Source organism: Anopheles cruzii, chromosome 3 (genome assembly GCF_943734635.1).
Source record: "Anopheles cruzii chromosome 3, idAnoCruzAS_RS32_06, whole genome shotgun sequence".
NCBI classification, from domain to species: Eukaryota; Metazoa; Arthropoda; class Insecta; order Diptera; family Culicidae; genus Anopheles; species Anopheles cruzii.
The window spans coordinates 67,385,092-67,407,832 of NC_069145.1; the positions used below are offsets into that span (position 1 = coordinate 67,385,092).

Genomic DNA, 22,741 nt, shown 5'->3' on the forward strand with positions numbered 1-22,741 from the left:
TGAGATTGATTTTGAATGTATTCTTCTATTCCAATCTATTTTGCCTGTAATTTACTTTCCCCAGCATTCGTTGATTCGAAAAGTGTTTATTGCAAACAGCAACAGTCGTGTCGAGCAACAAGCGTGATTTGAAAATGATTGCTGTATTAGCGGGCGCACGTTTTCCGGTTGTCGTGTTTTAACGGCACGTTGGGCCAGAAATGAATTACAGCACTACTTTTTCCACAGGCCATGTGTTTGCCGTGCGTGAATTCCTTGCCCGTTGACAGTTGGCAGAGCGCGTCCACGCGCATGTCTACGCGTTTCCCGAAGCATTTTCTCCATTTTCCAGCCAGACAGACCTTTTGCAGCCACCACCGTGCAAGGACCACTTCCAACCGGATTAGCAGCACTTTTGGGGAAGTGTGAAGTTTTCTGCGGCTCACCAGCGGCTTCCCAGATATTACACCGTACCACCGTTTACACTGATAGCCCAGGTTTTACTGTGTTGTGATCGCTATAGACTGTCTACTACGCTTACCAAGTATTTTGCAGTGATTTCGGATAGTCCTTTTCCTCGCTCGAAAGTTGTGCAGTGCAGCATAAAACGAGGAAAAGTGAGAAACGAGGACGTGTCAATTATGATGATGACCAATCTCAAACACTCTCTGCGCCATTGAATCGCATTATCCATCCCGAATGAAGAACCAGGCCACTCAATGGCATGGTATATCATCAACTCTTCTCTATCAGTGCCTCATACAAAAATCGAGCTTCAATCGAAAGTGAAATATGTAACGTTACGATGAGATAGGCACCAGCACATTGCCCCGTCTTCGCGATGATGCGGAGTAGCAGCACGCTGGACTGCAGAGTATTGACCGCAACCTTGTTCCAGCCTACCGAGAGGGTTATATAACGACCACCAATTAAAATTGCAAATCCATAATTCGTCCATCGTCGTGTGGGATCACTGACAGGCTGGGGGTCGCCTATCATGTCTCCTAGGAAAGGCAGCCGATGAATCGCCGTGTGTAAAGTTCCTCAAGCCCCGATCTGTTCCAGGATGGCTCGTAAAATCCCATTCAAGGTGGTGTTTTCCTCAGGTATGTCGCATTAAACTTGCACCATCCGCAATCAATCGTGGTACTAGACGCCTTGCCCATGTGTCGTCTTCGTTCCAGACGAGGACTCCGACTATCCCGCCAGTGAGCTGAACAAACATGACCCGACCGTGCACGGATGGCGATCGAACGCGGACAGCAGCGTAAGCCCGAAAGAAATCGTCCTGCGGTTCTTCAATCCGGCCCGGATCGTAAGGATACAGGTGCTGGCGCATCAATATTACATCCGTGAGTATCCTTCCGCTCGTTCGACGTCCAACCGAAATAGTGGGTCGTGGTGGTTCATTTGCGACTGTTCATGAACCAGGATTAAGCTTCTCGGTCCTGCGGTGGCCGTGTTCACTCGTCAAGTTGCAATTTTCCCGGGTTTTTCGCGAGTGCGAGTGGAACAGAAAAAGGAAATCAAAACATGGCAGCTAGTGGAAACGCCTCGCGCCAAACACGTGGCGATTTTAGTGCTGTTTGTATTCGGCGCGTGTTTGTGGCAATGAACTTTCGCCGGCTGATGACAGCGTAGTTTATAGTAATCTGTTGCTAGAAGGAATGAATTGTAGTATCAAAATATTGAAGAGGACCTCTTTTTTACGTTCATTCGTAATGACGTTTTGAAACACATTCTAGATTAGGTAGAGACCCATTAGGGAGATCGTTTAGAGTAGCGAACATTTTATTCAATACGTTTCAATAAGTCGTAGATGAAACGAGCATCTTATTTACTCCAATTATTTGCAACAATTAGCTTTAAGGGTATATCGTTTCTTTTCTCAGCCGAACGCATCGAACTTTGGATACACTACTCGAGCAAGAGTGCTCCCAGCACACCGTCCAGCCAGAGCTTCGATTATATGGGCTTCGTGGCCCTTTCGGACAATGCCAGCACAAATTACACGTCCAGGGAGCTGCAAAGCGTAACGGTGGTCCCGAAGGTTGGCTCCCACTTGAAGCTACGGTTGGGTCCTGCCCATTTGAATCAGTTCAACAAGAACAGCCAGGTGGCCCTGCTGGCAATCAATATTCTAGGAGAAGAACTGTCCGCCGAGGAGTTGTCGTCGGTGCAGGGCAATGCATCGGCCCTGCTGAACGCCGTTCCTGCCAATATTGACACGTTGAACGGTGCGCTGGCTTCCGTTTGCGATGATCTGTCGTACTCGATGTACGTCGAGGAGAGTATCTGCGAGGTGGTCCGCAGGATGGAAGTGCTCAAGATTCAGGCAGTGCAAGGTAAGCGATTCCCGCGGAGTTGAGCTATACTTTCGCTCTAACGCACACTTCTCTCAGCAGACGAACGCTTCGAGTATGCCCGTAAGCTGAAGCTCTGCATGGGAGCCCTTCGAACGGCTGGCGAAAGGTTGGGGCGCTATGCCCTTGCGAAACGGCAGGCGGTCCAGGCGGAAGACTTCACGACCGCACGGCTGCGGAAGGAGCAGATCGAAATGTACCGGAAGGCCGTGTTCGACCAGCTGCGCGTTGAGTTGTTACTGCAAAGTGACAAGAGTGTCACGAGTAATGATTCCTGCTCGGAGCTGTACGCTTCCAAACCGTCGTTGCCTTCGCCGCCCAGCCTGCAGGATGTGGCCAGCGCCCTGTCGTCTGACGCTACCCTGCCGCAGGCTCACCACCTCCACACGCAGATCGCGGCTGCCGACGTGACCGAGTCGACGGCCAGTAACTCGACCACAACGGCGTCCGCTTCCAGCGGTAGCAGCTGCACGGTCAAACCGGAAGGTAGAAACTCCCAACAAAGCTTGGGCCGACCAGAGGATTACGTCCAAAACTCGCCCCTGCTCAGCCACAAGGGTCGCAGCCCGATGCGTTCGCCGACGAACACGGGTTCGCTGCGACGGCGCAACAAGAGTGCCCCGCGCAGCAGCTACGAAGATTACGACGAACGGGCGATCCCCACACTGGGGTAGGTGACGACGTCGAGCTTCCGCCCAGCTATCGCTGTCGGTAACTTGTACCTTTCCCCGTTTCAGTTCCCACGCGAACGACTTTCTGCGCGAGTGCCAGGGCACGGCTATGATCGAGCAGGAGAGCGGCAGGATTCGCTGCAAGCTGAACGATCGTGAACGGCGCCAGGCCGCGCTGCCAATACTGATCTTCGGCATGGAGCTGGTAGAGCTGATCTACTCGCGCCAGTTTACGGACCGTGAGGAAGGCTTGATCCGGCTGCGGGGCATCCTGAAGCAGGAGATCGAGCCCGAACCCCAGCTGCAGGCGGCTCAGGCCGGCCCGAACAAGATATGTCGCGGGGCGACCCTACTACTCCACCGGGGCGTCCGGGATGCCGTCTTTTCTACCTTCAGCCAGGCAACCGAAACGGTGCGCAGTTTGTTCATGGAATTCGTCTCAAATCGGTAAGGACCTTCCGGGGGCGTTATCGCTACTTTCGTACACAACCTTCGCTTACTTCCGTAGTGTGGCGGGCAGTGAAGTTGCGCGATCGGTCGATCGATTGCTACCGGAACTGCTGTCGAAGAGTGGCGACCCCTCGGCTCGTGTTCACACGCTCGCTCAGCATACAATCCTCAGCATCGCGGCATGCCCGGAAGTGCGCGAGCAGCACCTCATCGCACCGGCCCTTTCACGACCGGTCGGCAACGGGACCCATCCACGGTTGGCGCTAAGCCGTATGCAGATGCTGGAGCAGCTGGTGCTGAGTCAAGGAATCTCGAACGACAAGCAAAGCGGACTCGCCTGTCGCACCCTCTCGGAGGCGGGCTGTTCCGGTATCCACCATCCGGCGGAGTCGGTGCGGAAGGTGGCCGAGCGGGTGTTGCTGCTGGTGTACAAAGTGAACCCACGGTTGGTACGCAAACAGCTGCCACCGGACGACGACATCACGCGGCGCAATCTCCTCTACCGCCAGTTGTTTGCAGAGTTCGACAAAATCGATCTTCAGGTAAGGTTGGGAAGTAGTGATGGGCCCTGATTGGAGATGCTTTAGCGCTTATTACTTTCGCACCGTAGCGCAAGAAGGAGATGCTGGAAAACAAACAGTTCTGCGGGCCGGTCTCTTTCTCCGGCATCTGCTCGCCGCCCATGTCGAGCAGCTCGAAGAGCTCGCCGCCGGTGGAGGTCCGCAACAAGGGCCACCAACGATACGACGGACGGACTATAGTCAGTTTCTCCGACACTCAGACCGGTTGGCAGTCTAGTTTCAGTTCCATGAAATTGCAGGACACTCACTCGAGTCCGGTGCGTCGGCTGGACGCAACGACGGCCGGTATTATCAAGAGCAAAAGTGGCCATGCCATCGGCCAGCATGGTCAGTGGACGACGGCAACCACGGGGACCAGCACAACGGGAACCGGCGACGATGGTGGCACCCGGGACAGCAACGGTTCCACGTACTACGACAAACTGGAGGCCGGCAGCGGGGTAGGCCTGTGCAACGGCAAGAATGCCGGTCGTCAGAAGCTGTCCCAGCACAAGACCAACATGTACGACAGCACGATTGGCTTCCTGCCCGGTACCGAGGGTACCGAGAACGGTTCCCGGAAGAGCTCCAACTCGGACTCATTCGAAGGGATCGACAGTGAAATGTGAGATCCACTCCCAAGTGTGCGAGAAGGCAGGCCATTAATGACCCCGCTTCGTTCCAATTCTTCCAGTCGCTGTCCATTTTGTGACTGGATTTGTCAGGGAGATCCTACGCAGCTTGACAAGCACTACTGGAAGGCGTGCCCGGTGCTTACCAAGTGTCCCCAGTGTAGCCAGATTCTGGAGGTAGCGGCCCTTACCGGCCATCTCATTAGTAAGTAATCTACTACGACCCGGCAAGGGCACGACTTCAATTAGTACTTCTCCGCACTTGTAGATGAATGTGAGGCCAAAACGAGCTACTTGACTTGCGAAAGGTGCACCGAATCGGTACACAAGGACCTGTACGAGTATCATCTAATGGAAGATTTTTGTCGGGGTAAGTCGGAAGCGCACTACTTCATCCGTGTTCCAGTGGGAGCTGATATCCAGACTCTTCCTTTTCCAGAACTAACCACTGGAGCAGCCCGCTGTCCACTTTGCCATGACGATGTGCTGCTCCCGCTGGACGGTGGCTGGAAGCGACATCTGTTGAGCCGCGCTGGATGCCTCGGCAATACTCGACGGCGAGTGGTCCCGCAGTGATGGGCGACCACAGTACTAGGAACCCATTTTCTCTCATATTTCCATTTAAAAATACTCCAAGCACACACAGTTTAGGTAGCAATTCAGTGCAAGCAAGCAAACGTATTGACAAAAGACGTGGCAAATCCACATTCCGTGCGGAGCTTTTTTAAATTAGTACCTAATGATACAAACCTTCAACCGGCTCGCAGCGGTCAAGACGCCGGCTGGGACAGGATACGAAGTTAAGCTTTAGTGGGCTGTTACACCTTAATAGAGAGCGTCATTCGACTAAAAATTCATATTTTACATCTGACTAAGCTAACTTGCTACGAAAATTAACGGCACAACGCACTATGCAAACCCGTTCTGGTCGGAACTGCGGCCGGAAGGAAGCGGGCAAAGGTAACACGGGGCCACCGGGTTAATGTAACGCAGAAGACTCTTCTCTGAATGGCCAGCACGCGTCCACCGAGCGGTTGGCTGCCAATCACCTCAGTGGACTAGAGTAACGGAAGTGACTGACTGAAGCTGACCGGGTACCGGGGCACTGTATGTAAAGCTAGTTAAACCTGTGGCAGCCGCCTGTCGACCGATCGACAGGACTATGTGGGGGACTATTTGTCGATTCAATCTTGAAACTTTTATGGGTAGTATAATTTCGTTGATTAGATTTTTTAACGCGAGCAAATCAAACGAATCGTTCCGTAGCGGTTTTGATAGTGGATTTCAAAACGGAAAGGTTACACTTATCAATCAATCAACGTTCGATCTCTTCATCGGTCGTCCAATTGGGTGCCTCAGCCGAGGGTAACCTATTTAGCGGGAGTCCAACTCGAATCATTCGGATTAAGTAAACTAATTTCCCGTCCTTGAGCGAGCAAAATTCTCACCAAATAAAGTAACACATTCAGTGCAATATTACATTTAAACGCGTATCTAGGTGTTCCTCCTCGCCACATTCGAACGCAACTCTCCACAATCGGTGGTGTCTCCCGGCTGTAGTCCGCTTTAGTCCGGCATCCCTTATCCGTATCTCTCGCCGTGCCCGGGTCATCGGGTCAATCCAAACCGGAGGCTAGCCCGCGCCCGTGCTCGTCGGCGGTGTTCAGTGTGCCGCCGGCAGTGACAGATTAAGGATCGTTCCGGTGCAAAGTGGACTGTTGATTCAATGCGATACTAGGCAATATAAACGGCAATCATTGGCAAACAAAGGCAACCATAAGTTCCAAATCGCAGTAAAAATGACGCTTTGTTGGAAAGGCACCAGAATTAGCTGGCTGGTGCTGGTGTGCACGATTGTGGCCATCGGAGCCGGGCCAGTTCAGCGGCGGTCAAACGATTCCGCACCGTTCCCGTATGACGATGAAGTTCGTCGGGCGCTCGAAGCGCTCGAGGAGCGCTACCGGCTAGGGAAGGCACACCAAACCCACGCGGCCTGGGCTTACGGTTCCAACTTGACGGAGTTTAATCTGCGCAAAAAAACCGAAGCCGCCAGTCAGTTCGCCCAGCTGGCAAAGGTATGTGGTCAGCGTCAGCGTAAGTAAGCGCCATTTTGTAATGGCCATCTTTCGTGTGGCGAACATGGCGTTTTGCAGGTCATTGTCGAAGAGGTAAGCAAGTATTCGATCGACCGAGTGGACGACGAGGATTTGAAGCGACGCATTAAGAAGCTGTCCAAGCTGGACTATGCCGTGCTGCCGGATGACAAGTTCCGCGACCTGCTCGCATCGATCGCCAGTATGGAATCCAACTACGCGAAAACGAAGCTCTGCACGTACGCTGATCCAACGGAGTGTAATCTGGCCCTCGAACCGGAGGTGACGGAAATTTTCGCCAACCACCGCGATGCCGAAGAGTTGAAGCATTACTGGGTCCAATGGTACAACCGTACGGGAGCGCCAACGCGCGCAGCATTCCAGAGGTACGTGGAGCTAAAGAATGAAGCTGCGCATTTGAACGGTAAGTAAATGCCCGTTGCGGCCAATTGGCCGAAAAGAGACGCGAATGACGACCGGCACCAAACTGGCTCCTATCTCGGTAGGTTTTACCTCCGCCGCCGAGGCGTGGCTGAAGGAGTACGACGATACGTACGAGTACGAGCAGCAGGTCGACGATGTTATCAAACAAATTAGACCTCTTTACGAGCAGCTTCATGCCTACGTACGGTTCAAGCTGCGGCAAAAGTATGGCGATAAGGTCGTTTCGCCAACCGGGCCCATTCCGATGCACTTGCTGGGCAATCTCTGGGCACAGACGTGGGACAACGTATGTAACAACGCCGGTAGCTAGCAAGGGCTCGCAGCTGATCTCATAACTCACGCGCTTTTTTGCCGTTTAAAGATTGCCGACTTCACGACACCCTTCCCGGAGAAGAAACTACTGGACGTGTCCGACGAGATGGTCCGCCAGGGCTACACGCAGCAGAAAATGTTCCAAATGGGAGACGATTTCTTTGTGTCGCTTAACATGACGAAGCTGCCAGAGTAAAACACTTGACGAAGCGAGCGCGATCATCGATCGTAACTTGTACCGTTTGTCCCATTTGCAGATCATTCTGGGAGAAAAGTATCCTCGAGAAGCCGACCGATGGACGGGATTTGGTTTGTCATGCGAGCGCCTGGGATTTCTTCTCCGTCGACGATGTGCGCATCAAACAGTGCACACGAGTAAACATGCGTGAGTTTTTCGTTGTACATCACGAACTCGGTCACATCCAGTACTACCTGCAGTACCAGCATCAGCCGGTTGAGTATCGGACCGGTGCCAACCCGGGATTCCACGAGGCCGTTGGTGATGTGCTGTCGCTGTCCGTATCCACCCCGAAACACTTGCGCAAGATTGGGCTGCTGAAGGACTACGCGGAGGATGAAGAGGTTAAGATCAACCAGTTCTACCGTGCCGGCGTGACGAAGCTGGTCTTCCTGCCGTTCGCGTACACGCTGGACAAGTACCGCTGGGGTGTGTTTAGGGGTGACATCAAACCGGAAGAGTACAACTGCAAGTTCTGGGAGATGCGCTCGAAGTATTCTGGCATTGAACCGCCCGTGAAGCGTTCGGAGGCAGACCTGGACGCCCCGGCAAAGTACCATGTGTCTGCGGATGTGGAATACCTAAGATACTTTGTGTCGTACGTCATTCAGTTCCAGTTCCACCGGGCTGCCTGTGCCTTGGCGGGCGAGTACGTGAAGGGCAGCGCAGAGAAGACGCTCAACAACTGCGACATCTACCAGAGCACGGCCGCCGGTAACAAACTGAAGTAAGCGCTCCCCGGTGGCCGATTCTGGATCAAATCTGGATCAAAACGTTTTTGGTTCCGTTCACAGAGAAATGCTTGCCATGGGCGCCTCAAAGCCGTGGCCGGATACGATGGAGATCCTTACCGGTGAACGCAAAATGAGCGCGGAAGCTTTCCTGGAGTACTTCCAGCCGCTGCACGATTGGCTGCAAACGGAAAACGAGCGAGTGGGAGCTCACGTTGGATGGACCGAATCGGACAGTGAGTAGTCAAAACAAATATTCAAAAATAAATCTTTCTTATTCATTTTCTTTTTCAGAATGCGGAAAAACTATTGATTTCATCGCAAAATAGAAGGAGCAGGGTGCTTCGCGTTGTTATGCGTGTTATGTTGTTGTGAAATGAAGCGACAGAGATGATCAAACATCAAACACATTTTATCATTATCAAAATCATTATCATTAGGCAACGTTAATAATGCGAAACTGAACAATGATTCTTACTGTTAGGCAGAACACTTAAAGGTTTATGTATACGGAATAAAATTGTTTCTTTTTGCGTGTGTTTGTTAACCCTGTGTTTGTGCTTTGTGGTGTGATCCTAACGCATCGAAAGAATCTTTCGGCTTGCCCAACATGTTTAAATTTGTTGTTCGCGTAATTTCTCCTGATTTACGGTGCTGTAATTAAGTGATCCTAAACAGGTTTCGTGCCAACCGATTTTGCGTCATTCGACGTTACCGACGTAGCCTTGAACTGCGTTTTTTCGTGGCTGGATGCTCTTCATGTTTATCTTTCCGCCTGATTTTGTTTTTCGAGACAAAATTAGTTCTTTCCCGGCTTTCTGTACAACTTCTTGGCCCGTGAACAAATCGCGACGCATTTGCCGTGAACAATGTGTCGATAAATCTTGGCAAATTGCGTCCACTTTGAGTGATCGATGCCAAAGGCAGTCTCGTGATGTGAAAATATCATTCACATTCACATCTCTGCACCACTGCGCAATCGATCTGGCATCGAGGTTCCGGTCACTATAAATACGATCGGTTCAAATCAATATGCTTCAGTACTTGCGGATCAAATAAACAAGTTGTACCGAGTGTCGAGTCGAGGAGCCAGGGTCGCGATGGCAGAATTTGTGTGCCAGGTGACACTACTGCTGCTGGTGATAATTGGCCCAATCGCCGGCCTTACTGCGACGACCGCGAATGACGGAGACCAGCCAGCGGCAAGCGAATCGGCTGCTCGCGCCATCGTCGATGGTTACGAATCGGACATTCTGGAGCTAAACTATAACACCACGCTGGAATCCTGGGCGTACGAAACGAACGTGTCCGACGTGTCGCTAAGGCTGCGTGACGATGCCGTTGCCGAGCAAACGAGCTTTCTTAAGGTAGCGATCGATAACCGATCTATCATCCGTCTTAGGGATCCTGTTGTTTGAGAAAGTTTAGCTTGCGGTTAAGTCGAATGCATATCGTGTACGAATGATTTAGTGTACCAAAACCTTCTCGCAACAATGCTCGATTCCGTGATGGCGTTCCCCCAAAAGTGCTTCACTTTCGTTGAACTCGTTTTTCTCGTTTTTGGGTGGAACCGGCGGCGGCGGCGTTGTTCTCTGTCACGCCGGGAACCGGTATAAGGAAGCGTGTTTATCCCCAGTCAGCTGTAGTGAGTCCAAGGGAAGAAGAAATGGAACCGCATTTATTGCATTGGGTGTGGCCGTTTTCTCGTTGTTTTCTTTGCGCCAATCCCTGTGTCATGCTCTTTGCGTGCTTTTAAGCTTAGTGTCTGGAGCAAAGAATTGAAATCGATTTAAATATTGAGATTTTGGGAAACACAGCATTGTTTGCTAAAACTTTCTCTCTTTGTGTCCCCGAGAAGCTCACCATTATTATTTCATTATTTCCAGTAGCCGCCTATTATCCAAATTCAAAGCGATGGATCTAAATTGCAGAGCAGTTCTATGGATGTCGCAGATGGATTGTCGGTTCTCTAAACAACATTTTATTTTCGGACAGCCATTGTGTGCAAATGTTTAGTGGTCAATTCAATGTGGGGGGGGTGATTGTCAACATCAACCGAAAAAATGATGCGTATGGTGAATACGTAAACAACATGATTTTTTTTTCGAGATAGCGAGACATACATACAAAGCGAAATTGTATCCATCGTTGAGCTTCATACATGATTGCTTTCGTGTAAAGTTGACTTTCGTTGGCATCGTTTTGTTTGCGTTGGGCGGCAAAGGTCACTGTCCTATGACCAATTATTCCGCCAAAAATCCACCTCATGGGTGCTCGCTGGAGAGCATTGCCCTTCTTAAGTTGGCATCGTACTCAAATTAGGCCGATCCAGTTCGAATCTTCCTAGCGGGGTCCTCCCAACCTCACCTACTCCGACCCGCTTGGCCGTGGACCTCGCAGGTTTCTGCTTCTTGGCGGCAACCTTCTCCCGCACTGTCGGCGGTGGCACGGCGGCCCGCATAGCTGTTCCAGGTTCGTTGTGGAGCCGGTCCTATAAGAAAGCTTTTGCCGGTTGCGAACAGCTCAGTTGTAGCCGGAACGTTGCTCAAGCCGGACGCGCTGCATCGAGCATGGCGCAAGTAGTTGGAACTAATTGGCTGTTGACGCTTCTGCTGGTGGTGGCGCTAGCCGCAGGCACCATCCGGGCCAGTGATCCGGACCTGGAGCGCAGCGAGCTGGCCGCCCAACGCTATGTGGGCGAGCTCGAGGGTGAGGTGCTGGCCCGCAACAACAACGCCACCGAGCTTTCGTGGGCCTACGAATCCAACATCACCGAGGAGGCCCTGAAGCGCCGCAACGAGGCCGCATCGCGTAATGCGAACTTTTTCAAGGTGCGATTCCCCGAGCCGTGTGCCATGTTCCAGTTTGTGTGCCGTGGACGTGGGCGGTTTCGTCGATTGTGTGTGCCCCTGGAGTAGCCCCCGAGGGTACTCGGCTTAATCGTTGGTGGGTTAGTTTGTATGCAGGTCATTAGCGAGTTCTGGCCGTCGCGAATCAGCGTCGCGGTCGACGCCGTGATGAAGTTGATAGTCGCACGACCGACCTGAAGGTTGCCGTATGCTATTCGCGAGGAACAGCCGCTGGGAAGAACACCGAGAACGGCGAGTTATGAGCTGATGATAGCGTAGAGTTTGAAGTGAATTTCGACCTAAGCAAACAGGTCAAAAATGTTGAAAAACAAACAAACAAGTTTTGTAGAAATAGTCACGTCCAACCACTTTGCTTCACCAAACGGCGGATGCTATTCGCGACTGTCGTTAATCAGTTCAGCACACCACCTTCAACCGTTTCGCTCCGGTCCGGGAAGCCATTCGGAAGTGTTCTGTTGAGTCACCCGGCCGGAGTGTGTATCGAAACACGATAATCATTCCGCTGCGATTCGAGTACACCGGCGTCCGAGCGTCGCCGAGTTGTGCGTTGTAGCGACGGATTTGACCACTTCCGGCCGTCGTTAATCAACCCGAAGCGCACCACCAGACGCTGGGGACCGTGGGTAGCCGCTATCTCCAGCCAGTTAACCAATACTGTACTTGGACCCCGTAAAAGTAGCTTTTCCCCTGACGCTCAAGGTCACCCGAGAGAGCATCTACGGCGCGAGCATAACCGAGTACGTTCTGGTGGGAGGTGGGATGATAAAACCATTTTTACCCGTTTTGCATCTCATTCCGGCACGTGATCATCCGAATCTGCCAAGGCTGAGAATGAACGGAACCACGTTCGAGTGGTCACGGTACACTTTACGGTGAATACGGTTTCAGTCGCGGATCGACAATCGGGCTGACCGATTGGACGACGCGTGGCGTGTTCTTCCCGACACCGCGCATGGGGCAAGTTCTTTGGCACGCCATTCTTTTGGCGGCCTCCGTGATCGTCAAGTGGTCCGGGGGCGTTCAACTCGGTGTGGTGAGCATCGGCGAACAGCGCGTTCAGCGGTACATCGATTCGATCGAACCGGAGTACTTGCAACGAACCTACGTCGAAACGGTCGCTTCCTGGGAGTACGAGTCGAACATCACGGACTACACGGCCCAGTTATCGATGAAGGTGTCGCTAGATAACGCGGCGTTTAGAAAGGTGCTAATCGCGGCTGTTAAGTGGTGGCTCTCGGAGTCGCGATCGCGCGATCGCGGTGTGGCTTGTTACCCGGCGACCGGCTGATCTTTTCTCTCACTCACCGATAGGAAGTTGCCCGTGAGCTGCGGCTGTACGACTTCAACAGCTTTAAGGATGCCGATCTGAAGCGCCGGATCAAGAAACTGACCGACCTCGGGTATGCGGCCTTGAGCGAGGACAAGTTTACGCTGCTCGTGGATGCCATCTCGCGCATGCAGGAGAACTACGCAACCGCGAAGGTGTGCCAGTATCGGAACGAGTCCAACTGCAACTTTGGGCTGGAACCGGAGCTGACCGAGAAGCTGGCGAAGGGCCGCGATGCGGAGGAGCTGAAGTACTACTGGGTGCAGTGGCACGATGTGGCCGGTAAGCCGGTGCGGAAGGATTTTGACGAGTACGTCACGCTGAACCGTGAGGCTGCCCAGCTTAACAGTGAGTAGCTCCGTTGCTTTGGAGGGGTTTGTTCGAACAGACGCTGTGATCGTTGGACTTGTTTGCTCCACAAACCAACCTTCTAGATTTCACGTCGGGCGCTGAGTATTGGTTGGATGCGTACGAGGATGATACATTCGAGGCACAAGTGGATGCAGCCATCGAACAGATAAAGCCACTCTACGAGCAGATCCACGCGTACGTGAGGTACAAGCTGCGGAAGTACTACGGCAGTGAGATCGTGTCGGAGAAGGGACCCATCCCGATCCACTTGCTCGGCAATATGTGGGGCCAAACGTGGGATAATGTGGCGGACATCACAACACCGTTCCCGAAGAAGAAGCTGCTTGACGTCACCGATGAGATGATTCGTCAGGGCTACACTTCGGTGAAAATGTTCCAGATGGGCGATGAATTTTTCCAGTCACTGAACATGACCAAGCTGCCACCGTAAGCTATTTTGGAGAAGAGTCGCTCTCAAGGAACGGTTTGGATAATTTGTCACCAATATTTTAGGACGTTCTGGGAAAAGAGCATCCTGGAGAAGCCCAAAGACGGCCGAGAATTGGTGTGCCACGCCAGCGCATGGGATTTCTACAAACAGGACGATGTGCGCATCAAGCAGTGCACTCGCATCAATATGGAAGATTTCTTCACGGTGCATCATGAACTCGGTCACATCCAGTACTACCTGCAATACCAGAACTTGTCCAGTGTCTACCGTGAAGGCGCCAATCCGGGCTTCCACGAGGCCGTCGGTGATGTGCTTTCCCTGTCCGTGTCGAGCCCGAAGCATCTCGAACGCATCGGTCTGCTGAAGGACTTTGTGCTGGACGAAGAATCGAAGCTGAACCAGTTCTATCAGTCCGGGCTCGGGAAGCTGGTCTTCCTACCGTTTGCCTACACGTTGGACAAGTACCGTTGGCAGATTTTCCGTGGCGAAGTTAAGCCCGAAAACTACAACTGCAAGTTCTGGGAGATGCGCTCGAAGTACTCCGGTGTCGAGCCGCCGGTCGTGCGCACCGAGGACGATTTTGATGCGGCCGCCAAGTACCACGTGTCAGCGGATGTCGAATATCTGCGCTACTTTGTGTCGTACATCGTGCAGTTCCAGTTCCACCGGGCTGCGTGTGAGAAGGCGGGACAGTACGTGAAGGGAGATCCAGAAAAGACGGTCAATAACTGCGATATCTACCGGAGTGCCGAGGCAGGCAATGCGTTGAAAGCAATGCTGGCATTGGGATCATCGAAACCGTGGCCAGATGCGATGGAAGTTCTCACCGGGCAGCGCAAAATGAGTGCCGAGGCCTTGATCGAGTACTTCCAACCGCTCTACGACTGGTTGGTGAAGGAAAACAAAGCGATCGGCGCTTTTGTTGGATGGGAACCGACTGACAGTGAGTATGCTGGACATAGGATAAAGAAGACTTTTTTTAACTGTTTTTCCTTTCGTTTCAGAATGTAAATCAGCATAAATCTTCGACACCTATTGGATTTGACGGTGCGTTTGAAGCACCATTTTGACGATCTTCGGTAACGCATCGTTACAATTGATCTACAAGGTCAGATTTATACGCGGGCAGCAATATTGAAACTATACACAATAAACTTACTTGCATCCGGCAATCGGCACATTTTCTTCAATACAATGAACAGTCGCACCATTAGGCTTAGTCTTTGGGGAAATCCATGCCATTCAAACAATGCCATTATCTTTGTGGGCGCATCATCCGTGAAGGTGTTGATTTTGTATGACAGCAGCATTCGTATCCGAACGTTATCATCTTTTGATGGCTGTTCAAGAAAAGATAAGAATGTCGAATAAAAATGAATGCAAAGTAGGCTACAGTTCAGTAGGAAGTGACAGGTCCAGCAGAAATGGAGTTATGTGTGGTCTTGGTGCTGGTCGCACTGTGTTACGCCAGTCCTTATACACACACGAGTTCGGAGGAAACGGAGGCTTTCGAGTATTTGGCAAAGCTCGATCCAGAGATCCTTGCACGTCGAAACGCAGCCATGGAAGCCAACTGGACATACGAGTCCAACATTACGGACGAAAACTTGGATATTAAAAACCAGGTGGCCGCAGAAAATGCTTCCTTCTTCAAGGTATCACTCTGTGAAAAATCTTTAGTGTAATAGAAACTCTACTAAGAAGAATGTGGAACTACTTTAGGAAGTTGCAGAGCGTCTCGCCAAATACGACTACAATAGTTTTCATGATGAGGACTTGAAGCGACGAATTGAGAGACTTGTTGGCCTAGGATATTCCGCTCTGCCGGAGGATCGATTTGGCAAAATAATGGATGCCATAAACAACATGAAGGAAAACTATGCCAAAGTGAAAATTTGCGATTACCATGATCGTACAAAGTGCGACCTGGAACTAGAGCCTGAGCTGACGGAGATACTGGCCAAAAGCCGTGACCCCGAGGAGCTGAAGTACTATTGGCAACAGTGGCACGATGCGGCAGGAGCACCCACGAGGGAAGATTTTCAGACCTATGTTGAACTGAATAACGAAGCAGCTAAACTGAACAGTTGAGTATGATCGACACGTGAGCATGTTATGATGTCACTGAAACATGTTGTATTGTGTAGATTACCACTCTGGGGCCGAATCGTGGCTCAGTGCGTATGAAGATGAAACTTTCGAACAGCAAGTGGAAACGGTGATGGAAGAACTGCGACCATTTTACGAACAAATCCACGCCTATGTTCGACACCGCCTGAGGGAGTACTATGGTGAGGATGTTGTATCGGAAAAGGGACCCATTCCGATGCATTTGCTTGGCGACATGTGGGCTCTTGCGTGGCATCAAATCGCCGATATCACAAGCCCCTTCGCTGACCGTCAGCTGTTGGACGTGACTGATGAGATGGTTCGTCAGGGCTACACTCCGATCCAGATGTTCGAGATGGGCGACCAGTTTTTCCAGTCGTTGAACATGACAAAGCTTCCTCAGTAAGCAAATTTGAGGTATGAAAAAAAGGAATTTATTTATGAAGTTTTCGTTTTCTGTGTAGGACGTTCTGGGAAAAAAGTATTCTAGAGAAACCGGAAGATGATCGCGATATGATTTGCCACGCCAGTGCCTGGGATTTCTCGAAACAGGACGATGTACGCATCAGGCAATGTACACGCGTTACGATGGAACACTTGTTCATTGTCCACCATGAACTTGGCCACGTGCAATACTATCTACAGTACCAGCATCAACCGAGCGTGTATCGTGGTGGAGCCAATCCTGGATTCCATGAGGCGGTTGGAGATGTTCTTTCCCTTTCAGTTTCTACTTCAAAACACTTGGAGAAGATTGGCTTGCTGAGGGACTTCGTGCAGGATGAGGAGTCGAAGCTGAATCAGATATACAGCGCTGCATTGGATAAGTTTGTGTTTTTGCCATTTGCCTACACGATCGATAAGTATCGGTGGGGTATCTTCCGGGGTGACATTAAACCAGAAGAGTACAACTGCAAATTCTGGGAGATGCGCACGAAGTACTCCGGCGTTGAGCCACCAATAATGCGTTCTGAAGCTGATTTGGATTCCCCTGCATTGTACCACATTTCGGCGGATGTGGAATATCTGCGATACTTTGTAGCGTACATTATTCAGTTCCAGTTCCATCGGGCAGCCTGTGAGAAGGCCGGCGAATACGTGAAGGGCGATCCGGAAAAAACGTTGAACGATTGTGACATCTACCAGAGCGCTGAAGCTGGCAACGCCATCAAAGCAATGCTGGCAATGGGATCATCGAAACCGTGGCCAGATGCGATGGAGGTCCTGACGGGAGAACGACGTATGAGTGCCGATGCCCTGATTGAATACTTCCAACCGCTATACGACTGGTTGGTGATTGAAAACGAACGTCTGGGAGTATACATCGGCTGGGAACCATCCGACAGTAAGTAGTTTACGATAAGAAATACAGTACAATGACACTACAGGAATATTATTTATCTTTGTCTTCTATGCAGAATGTAAATCCTTATAAAGTGTTCGTATCATATTGGATTGACAGCATGATAAGGACATCTCGGCGTTTGGAGTTTCAGTATATAAAGATCAATATTAAGATCTTCAAATGTAGCTGTAGTTTAGTCATTTCCTAACCGATTAGTTCTAGCGAATGTCCAACATAGAGAATTCACAATTGTCTTGCACCTTTGCCTATCAGTATTTATTATCTGAAAGAAATGAAATTTTGTTTACATATTTGCTGCTTGTCATCAAAAAGTACTTACAAACTGTTTCTATCGATCAACTCGGGACCATGTATCTAACAAGCTCGTCTCAATAATACACTTATCTACAAATTTTCCTCATTAAACAAGTTGGACGTAATCTACCTCTTAGTGCACCATTCGATGCATTGACAGTCGTCAAGGTATCTCCGTTACGGATTGCGCAACAGTAGTACTTAAATTAGAATGCTGTGCTGATTGCGCCTTATCGTTATCAATGCTTCAAGCTTTTGTAGAGAAGCATGATAAAATAATTCAATATATAACTATGCAAAACAGGCAGCGCAGCTCAGTAACACTGTAGAGGCCGACGATCTTTCAAAATGAAGCTCTTCGTGGGGCTGTTGTTTGTCGTTTGGCTTGTGTGTCACGTGAGTGGTGGTGCCATTTCTCATCGGCGAGTTTATTCCACGGAAGAAGAGGCTTTCGAATATTTGGCCAAACTTGAACCGGAGATCTTGTCACGCCGGAACGCGGCCAGTGAGGCTAACTGGGCGTACGATTCAAACATTACTGACGAAAACTTGGAAGTTAAAAATCAAGTGGCTTCGGAGAATGCAGTTTTTAATAAGGTATCGTATCAAACAGAGGTCTTAAATGTTAATGAAGCACCAATAACCGATTTGTTACGCTCGCGCGGTTATCTTAGGAAGTAGCAGAACACCTCGCCAAATACGATTACAAAAGTTTTAGCGATGAGGATTTGAAGCGTCGAATTGAAAAACTTGTTGGCCTAGGATATTCCGCTCTGTCGGAGGATAAGTTTACCGAAATGCTGGACGCGATTAACAACATGAAAGAAAACTATGCCAAAGTGAAGGTTTGCGATTACCATGATCGCACGAAGTGCGACCTGGCACTAGAGCCTGAGCTGACGGAGATACTGGCCAACAGTCGTGACCCCGAGGAGCTGAAGTACTATTGGCAGCAGTGGTACGATGCGGCAGGAGCACCGACGAGGGAAGATTTTCAAACCTACGTCGATCTCAATGGCGAAGCAGCTGAGCTAAACAGTTGAGTAGAATTGGTACCAGTTTCGGTAGCTATCTACAATTTCTTTATCATCCAGATTACGAGTCGGGTGCCGAATCATGGCTCAGTGCATACGAGGACGACACATTTGAGCAACAAGTAGACTCGGTGATTGAAGAACTACGGCCATTTTACGAACAAATCCATGGGTACGTTCGACATCGGCTAAGACAGTTTTACGGTGAGCATGTCGTATCGGAAAAAGGACCAATCCCAATGCACCTGCTTGGTAACATGTGGGCCCAGGGCTGGGAGCAGATTGCCGACATCACAAGTCCTTTCGGTGATCGACAACTATTGGATGTTACGGACGAGATGGTTGCGCAAGGATATAATCCAATTCAAATGTTCGAGATGGGCGACCAGTTTTTCCAATCGTTGAACATGACGCAGGTCCCTCAGTAAGTAGGTTTTAGGTTCGCAAAACTAGATTTCACAAGCAAAACAATTTTTCATGCAGGACCTTCTGGGAAAAGAGCATTCTCGAGAAGCCAGATGATGGAAGAGACTTAATTTGCCACGCCAGTGCCTGGGATTTCTCGCAACAGGACGATGTACGCATCAAACAGTGCACTCGAGTGACGATGGAGCAATTTTTTACTGCGCACCATGAGCTTGGCCACATTCAATATTACCTGCAGTATCAGCATCTACCGAGCATGTATCGTGGTGGAGCCAATCCTGGATTCCATGAGGCGGTTGGTGATGTGCTTTCCCTTTCGGTTTCCACTCCAAAGCACTTGGAGAAGATTGGCCTGCTGAAGGACTTCCTGCAGGATGAAGAGTCAAAGCTTAATCAGTTCTATCGCTCAGCACTGACAAAGCTGGCCTTCTTACCTTTTGCATACACGATCGATAAGTACCGTTGGGGAATCTTCCGAGGAGATATTGAGCCAGAAGAGTACAACTGCAAATTCTGGGAGATGCGCTCAAAGTACTCCGGTATTGAGCCGCCGGTGGTGCGCTCCGAGCTCGACTTTGACCCTCCAGCAAAGTACCATGTGTCTGCGGACGTGGAATACCTGCGGTACTTCGTGTCGTACATTATTCAATTCCAGTTCCACCGTGCAGCTTGTGAGAAGGCCGGCGAATACGTGAAGGGCGATCCAGAGAAAACGTTGAACGATTGTGACATCTACCAGAGCGCTGAAGCTGGCAACGCCATCAAAGCGATGCTGGCAATGGGATCGTCGAAACCGTGGCCAGAAGCGATGGAGGTCCTGACGGGAGAACGGCGTATGAGTGCCGATGCCCTGATTGAATACTTCCAACCGCTCTACGACTGGTTGGTGGTTGAAAACGAACGTCTGGGAGTATACATTGGCTGGGAACCAACCGACAGTACGTTTTTGCAAAGCACGGAGAAGGAATATTTTACAAACATTTTGCCTTTTCTATTTTCAGAATGTATCTCACTAGACGAGGACTGAATGATATTTCTTCCGGGTTTAATAAACTTTTGTATTCATTGCAATAGGTACTTTTAATTGTTGAACATCCGAAATTATTATGAATTTTAGGCTGATTATGTAAATGTCAAAATAGCTCATTTTTGGCTATATACTGGTTGCCGTAAAGATGATTTTGATTTAAGATAATCAATTATCATTCGTTTTTTGTGTCATCGTGTGTAGAGTCCAAAATGATGTAATGCAGCAATAACACGCGCATGAAATCTATCAGCACGCGCCAAATGACACGATAAGAAGCCCCCATGAATCCGCAGGCTCTAGATAAACCTTGAACATGTTGTGAGGAGAGATAAAATGGTAGCTATAAAAGCACATGCAAATGATCAGTTTCAGGTCAGTTTCGTTTGAGAGGAGTTTCTCACCTGTCTAAGGTATGAGGATCGTTCAGCTGCTTCTGCTTACGGTTGCTCTCGTGAGCTGTGCCCACGGTGGCACAATCCGTGGTGCGTACGATGATGAGCAAGAAGCTTTGCGGTACTTGGAAGAAATAGAGCCAGAAATTCTCAACCGTCGCAATGCTGGCACCGAAGCCGAGTGGGCCTACGAGTCGGACATTAACGACGACAACTTGCAGGTGAAAAACGAGGTGGCTGCTGCAAACGCTGTGTTCTTCAAAGTGAGTACCTCGATACGTTGCGTTGGGTTTGGAGACAGTTATATAATCGACAACACGTGATCTCGTCCGAAGGAAGTGGCCGATACACTGGCCAAGTACGATTACGAAAGTTTCCAGGATGAAGATTTGAAACGTCGCGTCGAGAAACTATCCAGCCTGGGCTACGCAGCACTGGCAGAAGATAAATTTGCTCGAATGTTGGACGCGATCAATGCCATGCAAGAAAACTATGCCAAGGTGAAGGTTTGCGACTATCATGATGGCACCAAGTGTGATTTGGCGCTGGAACCAGAGTTGACGGAGATACTGGCCAACAGCCGTGACCCCGAGGAGCTGAAGTACTATTGGCAGCAGTGGTACGATGCGGCAGGAGCACCGACGAGGGATGATTTCCAAACCTATGTCGATCTGAACGGTGAATCGGCAAGGCTGAACAGTTGAGTTGTTTTGGGCAAATTAATTCAAATCGAAACAATTGGGTGAGATAAGATATTGCTTGCAGATTATGCATCCGGAGCCGAGTATTGGCTGAAGGCGTACGAGGATGAGACCTTTGAAGAGCAGGTCGATGCGGTGATTGAAGAGCTGCGCCCGCTGTACGAACAGATTCATGCAAATGTGCGTTATCAGCTGCGAAAGTACTACGGCGACGAGGTTGTGTCGGAGAGAGGACCCATTCCGATGCATCTGCTGGGCAACATGTGGGCACAGGATTGGGCTGGTGTCGCGGCCATCACAAGCCCCTTCGCTGACCGTCAGCTGTTGGACGTGACCGATGAGATGGTTCGTCAGGGCTACACTCCGATCCAGATGTTCGAAATGGGCGATGAATTTTTCCAGTCCCTGAACATGACGAGGGTGCCACAGTAAGGTGCCTATCAAGTAAAGCGGCGCATGGAAGCTAATCCGTTTGCGTTGCTCATTGACAGGTCCTTCTGGGAAAAGAGTATCCTCGAGAAGCCAGAAGATGGCCGGGATCTGGTGTGCCATGCCAGTGCCTGGGAGTTTTCTAAACCGGACGACGTTCGCATCAAACAGTGCACCCGGGTGACGATGGATCAGTTCTTCACGGCCCACCATGAACTGGGCCACGTGCAGTATTTCTTGCAGTACCAACACTTGCCGAGTGTCTATCGCGATGGAGCCAATCCTGGATTCCACGAAGCAGTCGGCGATGTTCTTTCGCTTTCCGTTTCCACTCCGAAGCACCTGGAGAAGATTGGCCTGCTAAAGGACTTCGTGCAGGATGAAGAGTCAAAGCTGAATCAGTTTTATAGTGCGGCTTTGAATAAGCTTGTATTTTTGCCATTTGCCTACACAATCGATAAGTATCGTTGGGGAATTTTCCGCGGTGACATTAAACCAGAAGAGTACAACTGCAAGTTCTGGGAGATGCGTTCGAAGTACTCCGGCATTGAACCCCCGGTAGTGCGCTCCGAAGCCGATCTGGACGCTCCGGCAAAGTACCATGTGTCTGCGGATGTGGAATACCTGCGGTACTTCGTATCGTTCATTATTCAGTTCCAGTTCCACCGTGCAGCTTGTGAGAAGGCGGGCGAATACGTGAAGGGCGATCCGGAGAAAACGTTGAACGATTGTGACATCTACCAAAGCGCTGAAGCTGGCAACGCCATCAAAGCGATGCTGGCAATGGGATCGTCGAAACCGTGGCCAGAAGCGATGGAGGTCCTGACGGGAGAACGGCGTATGAGTGCCGACGCCCTGATTGAATACTTCCAACCGCTCTACGACTGGTTGGTGGTTGAGAACGACCGCCTGGATGCTTATGTAGGCTGGGAAGAAACCAATAGTAAGTCTAATGTGCACGAAGTCAGCGTGGAACACAAACTGTATTTTACCCATTTTTTTCAGTGTGCATTTGATGAGCTGATGAACGGTGCTGCATCACCGGTTGCGTACCCACTAGGCGCTTAGGGCAAAGCTTCATTCGGCAAAGTTCAATTTCCGTTAGGGCTAACAAACGCACGGTCGAGCAATAAACGTCCAGTAGCTCTTATCGTTCACTTTTCCGCTTTTCACAAACGCATGCTCGTAGCCGGGGTACTTCTCGGTGCGAACATATACTGGTTGAACGCTGCTCGGTTTTTCTGCGCTATCAGTCCCCCTTGGATTCCTTTGGGTAGCTGATAGTTGGATCCTGCACCGCCAAGAGCCGGGGCCGTGTACAGGAAAGCGTGAACTCCCGTGAAGAGATACTGCTGGGAGCGCACGTTCTGAACGTAACGAACAGCTTTCCATCGATGCGATGCTGTCCTAGCCTCCAGGTGCTGGCAAATCCGCTGCTTCTCGAGGCCACCACGAACGGGCTGTCATCTTCGCCCGGATCGTTTAGGG

General features: G+C 50.4%; 6 protein-coding genes across 7 annotated transcripts; all 6 read left to right on the forward strand.

Moving 5' to 3' along the window:
- The first annotated feature begins 1,045 nt into the window (after nucleotides 1-1,045).
- On the forward strand, nucleotides 1,046-5,231 carry LOC128273681 (centrosomal protein of 104 kDa). Its single transcript, XM_053011706.1, has 10 exons — nucleotides 1,046-1,085; nucleotides 1,164-1,331; nucleotides 1,872-2,324; nucleotides 2,385-3,012; nucleotides 3,080-3,460; nucleotides 3,522-4,005; nucleotides 4,074-4,648; nucleotides 4,718-4,860; nucleotides 4,924-5,025; nucleotides 5,095-5,231. Exons 1-10 carry the CDS (start codon nucleotides 1,046-1,048, stop codon nucleotides 5,229-5,231), a joined length of 3,111 nt encoding a protein of 1,036 aa, XP_052867666.1.
- Nucleotides 5,232-6,454: 1,223 nt separating this feature from the next.
- On the forward strand, nucleotides 6,455-8,955 carry LOC128270832 (angiotensin-converting enzyme-like). The gene is made up of 7 exons (XM_053008255.1): nucleotides 6,455-6,730; nucleotides 6,809-7,172; nucleotides 7,255-7,478; nucleotides 7,554-7,696; nucleotides 7,762-8,469; nucleotides 8,537-8,709; nucleotides 8,768-8,955. The coding sequence occupies exons 1-7, from the start codon at nucleotides 6,455-6,457 to the stop codon at nucleotides 8,800-8,802; spliced, it is 1,923 nt and encodes a 640-aa protein (XP_052864215.1). The 3' UTR covers nucleotides 8,803-8,955.
- A 581-nt stretch (nucleotides 8,956-9,536) lies between these two features.
- LOC128274546 (angiotensin-converting enzyme-like) lies at nucleotides 9,537-14,673 on the forward strand. Of its 2 annotated transcripts, none has more exons than XM_053012775.1 (5): nucleotides 9,537-9,840; nucleotides 12,655-13,018; nucleotides 13,105-13,468; nucleotides 13,535-14,415; nucleotides 14,477-14,673. In XM_053012775.1, the coding sequence occupies exons 1-5, from the start codon at nucleotides 9,574-9,576 to the stop codon at nucleotides 14,491-14,493; spliced, it is 1,893 nt and encodes a 630-aa protein (XP_052868735.1). In that variant the 5' UTR covers nucleotides 9,537-9,573; the 3' UTR covers nucleotides 14,494-14,673. The 2 variants fall into 2 exon arrangements, with proteins under 2 accessions (XP_052868735.1, XP_052868736.1); XM_053012776.1 differs by lacking the exon at nucleotides 9,537-9,840 and adding an exon at nucleotides 11,029-11,304.
- Nucleotides 14,674-14,896: 223 nt separating this feature from the next.
- On the forward strand, nucleotides 14,897-16,934 carry LOC128270833 (angiotensin-converting enzyme-like). Its single transcript, XM_053008257.1, has 4 exons — nucleotides 14,897-15,127; nucleotides 15,195-15,558; nucleotides 15,620-15,983; nucleotides 16,046-16,934. Exons 1-4 carry the CDS (start codon nucleotides 14,897-14,899, stop codon nucleotides 16,932-16,934), a joined length of 1,848 nt encoding a protein of 615 aa, XP_052864217.1.
- Nucleotides 16,935-17,589: 655 nt separating this feature from the next.
- Nucleotides 17,590-19,728, forward strand: LOC128270834 (angiotensin-converting enzyme-like). The gene is made up of 5 exons (XM_053008258.1): nucleotides 17,590-17,838; nucleotides 17,916-18,279; nucleotides 18,336-18,699; nucleotides 18,759-19,639; nucleotides 19,703-19,728. Exons 1-5 carry the CDS (start codon nucleotides 17,590-17,592, stop codon nucleotides 19,726-19,728), a joined length of 1,884 nt encoding a protein of 627 aa, XP_052864218.1.
- Nucleotides 19,729-20,143: 415 nt separating this feature from the next.
- LOC128270835 (angiotensin-converting enzyme-like) lies at nucleotides 20,144-22,321 on the forward strand. Its single transcript, XM_053008259.1, has 5 exons — nucleotides 20,144-20,386; nucleotides 20,459-20,822; nucleotides 20,889-21,252; nucleotides 21,316-22,216; nucleotides 22,259-22,321. Exons 1-5 carry the CDS (start codon nucleotides 20,144-20,146, stop codon nucleotides 22,319-22,321), a joined length of 1,935 nt encoding a protein of 644 aa, XP_052864219.1.
- Nucleotides 22,322-22,741: the final 420 nt, after the last annotated feature.

What these genes read in the sequence shown, in the direction of transcription:
- LOC128270834 (XM_053008258.1), top strand. Translation starts at nt 17,590, where the DNA reads ATGAAGCTCTTCGTGGGGCTGTTGTTTGTCGTTTGGCTTGTGTGTCAC. An exon ending in AACATGACGCAGGTCCCTCA is followed by an intron (nt 18,700 to 18,758) that starts GTAAGTAGGTTT and finishes TTTTTCATGCAG; the next exon opens with GACCTTCTGGGAAAAGAGCA. An exon ending in TGGCTGGGAACCAACCGACA is followed by an intron (nt 19,640 to 19,702) that starts GTACGTTTTTGC and finishes TTCTATTTTCAG; the next exon opens with AATGTATCTCACTAGACGAG.
- LOC128273681 (XM_053011706.1), top strand. Translation starts at nt 1,046, where the DNA reads ATGGCTCGTAAAATCCCATTCAAGGTGGTGTTTTCCTCAG. An exon ending in CCTTACCGGCCATCTCATTA is followed by an intron (nt 4,861 to 4,923) that starts GTAAGTAATCTA and finishes CCGCACTTGTAG; the next exon opens with ATGAATGTGAGGCCAAAACG. An exon ending in AATGGAAGATTTTTGTCGGG is followed by an intron (nt 5,026 to 5,094) that starts GTAAGTCGGAAG and finishes TTCCTTTTCCAG; the next exon opens with AACTAACCACTGGAGCAGCC.
- LOC128270833 (XM_053008257.1), top strand. Translation starts at nt 14,897, where the DNA reads ATGGAGTTATGTGTGGTCTTGGTGCTGGTCGCACTGTGTTACGCCAGT. An exon ending in AAAATGCTTCCTTCTTCAAG is followed by an intron (nt 15,128 to 15,194) that starts GTATCACTCTGT and finishes GAACTACTTTAG; the next exon opens with GAAGTTGCAGAGCGTCTCGC. An exon ending in AACATGACAAAGCTTCCTCA is followed by an intron (nt 15,984 to 16,045) that starts GTAAGCAAATTT and finishes TTTTCTGTGTAG; the next exon opens with GACGTTCTGGGAAAAAAGTA.
- LOC128270832 (XM_053008255.1), top strand. Translation starts at nt 6,455, where the DNA reads ATGACGCTTTGTTGGAAAGGCACCAGAATTAGCTGGCTGGTGCTGGTG. An exon ending in AGTTCGCCCAGCTGGCAAAG is followed by an intron (nt 6,731 to 6,808) that starts GTATGTGGTCAG and finishes GGCGTTTTGCAG; the next exon opens with GTCATTGTCGAAGAGGTAAG. An exon ending in GCCGCCGGTAACAAACTGAA is followed by an intron (nt 8,470 to 8,536) that starts GTAAGCGCTCCC and finishes TTCCGTTCACAG; the next exon opens with AGAAATGCTTGCCATGGGCG.
- LOC128274546 (XM_053012775.1), top strand. Translation starts at nt 9,574, where the DNA reads ATGGCAGAATTTGTGTGCCAGGTGACACTACTGCTGCTGGTGATAATT. An exon ending in TGAGGCTGCCCAGCTTAACA is followed by an intron (nt 13,019 to 13,104) that starts GTGAGTAGCTCC and finishes CCAACCTTCTAG; the next exon opens with ATTTCACGTCGGGCGCTGAG. An exon ending in AACATGACCAAGCTGCCACC is followed by an intron (nt 13,469 to 13,534) that starts GTAAGCTATTTT and finishes CCAATATTTTAG; the next exon opens with GACGTTCTGGGAAAAGAGCA.
- LOC128270835 (XM_053008259.1), top strand. Translation starts at nt 20,144, where the DNA reads ATGAGGATCGTTCAGCTGCTTCTGCTTACGGTTGCTCTCGTGAGCTGT. An exon ending in AACATGACGAGGGTGCCACA is followed by an intron (nt 21,253 to 21,315) that starts GTAAGGTGCCTA and finishes GCTCATTGACAG; the next exon opens with GTCCTTCTGGGAAAAGAGTA. An exon ending in GTAAGTCTAATGTGCACGAA is followed by an intron (nt 22,217 to 22,258) that starts GTCAGCGTGGAA and finishes CATTTTTTTCAG; the next exon opens with TGTGCATTTGATGAGCTGAT.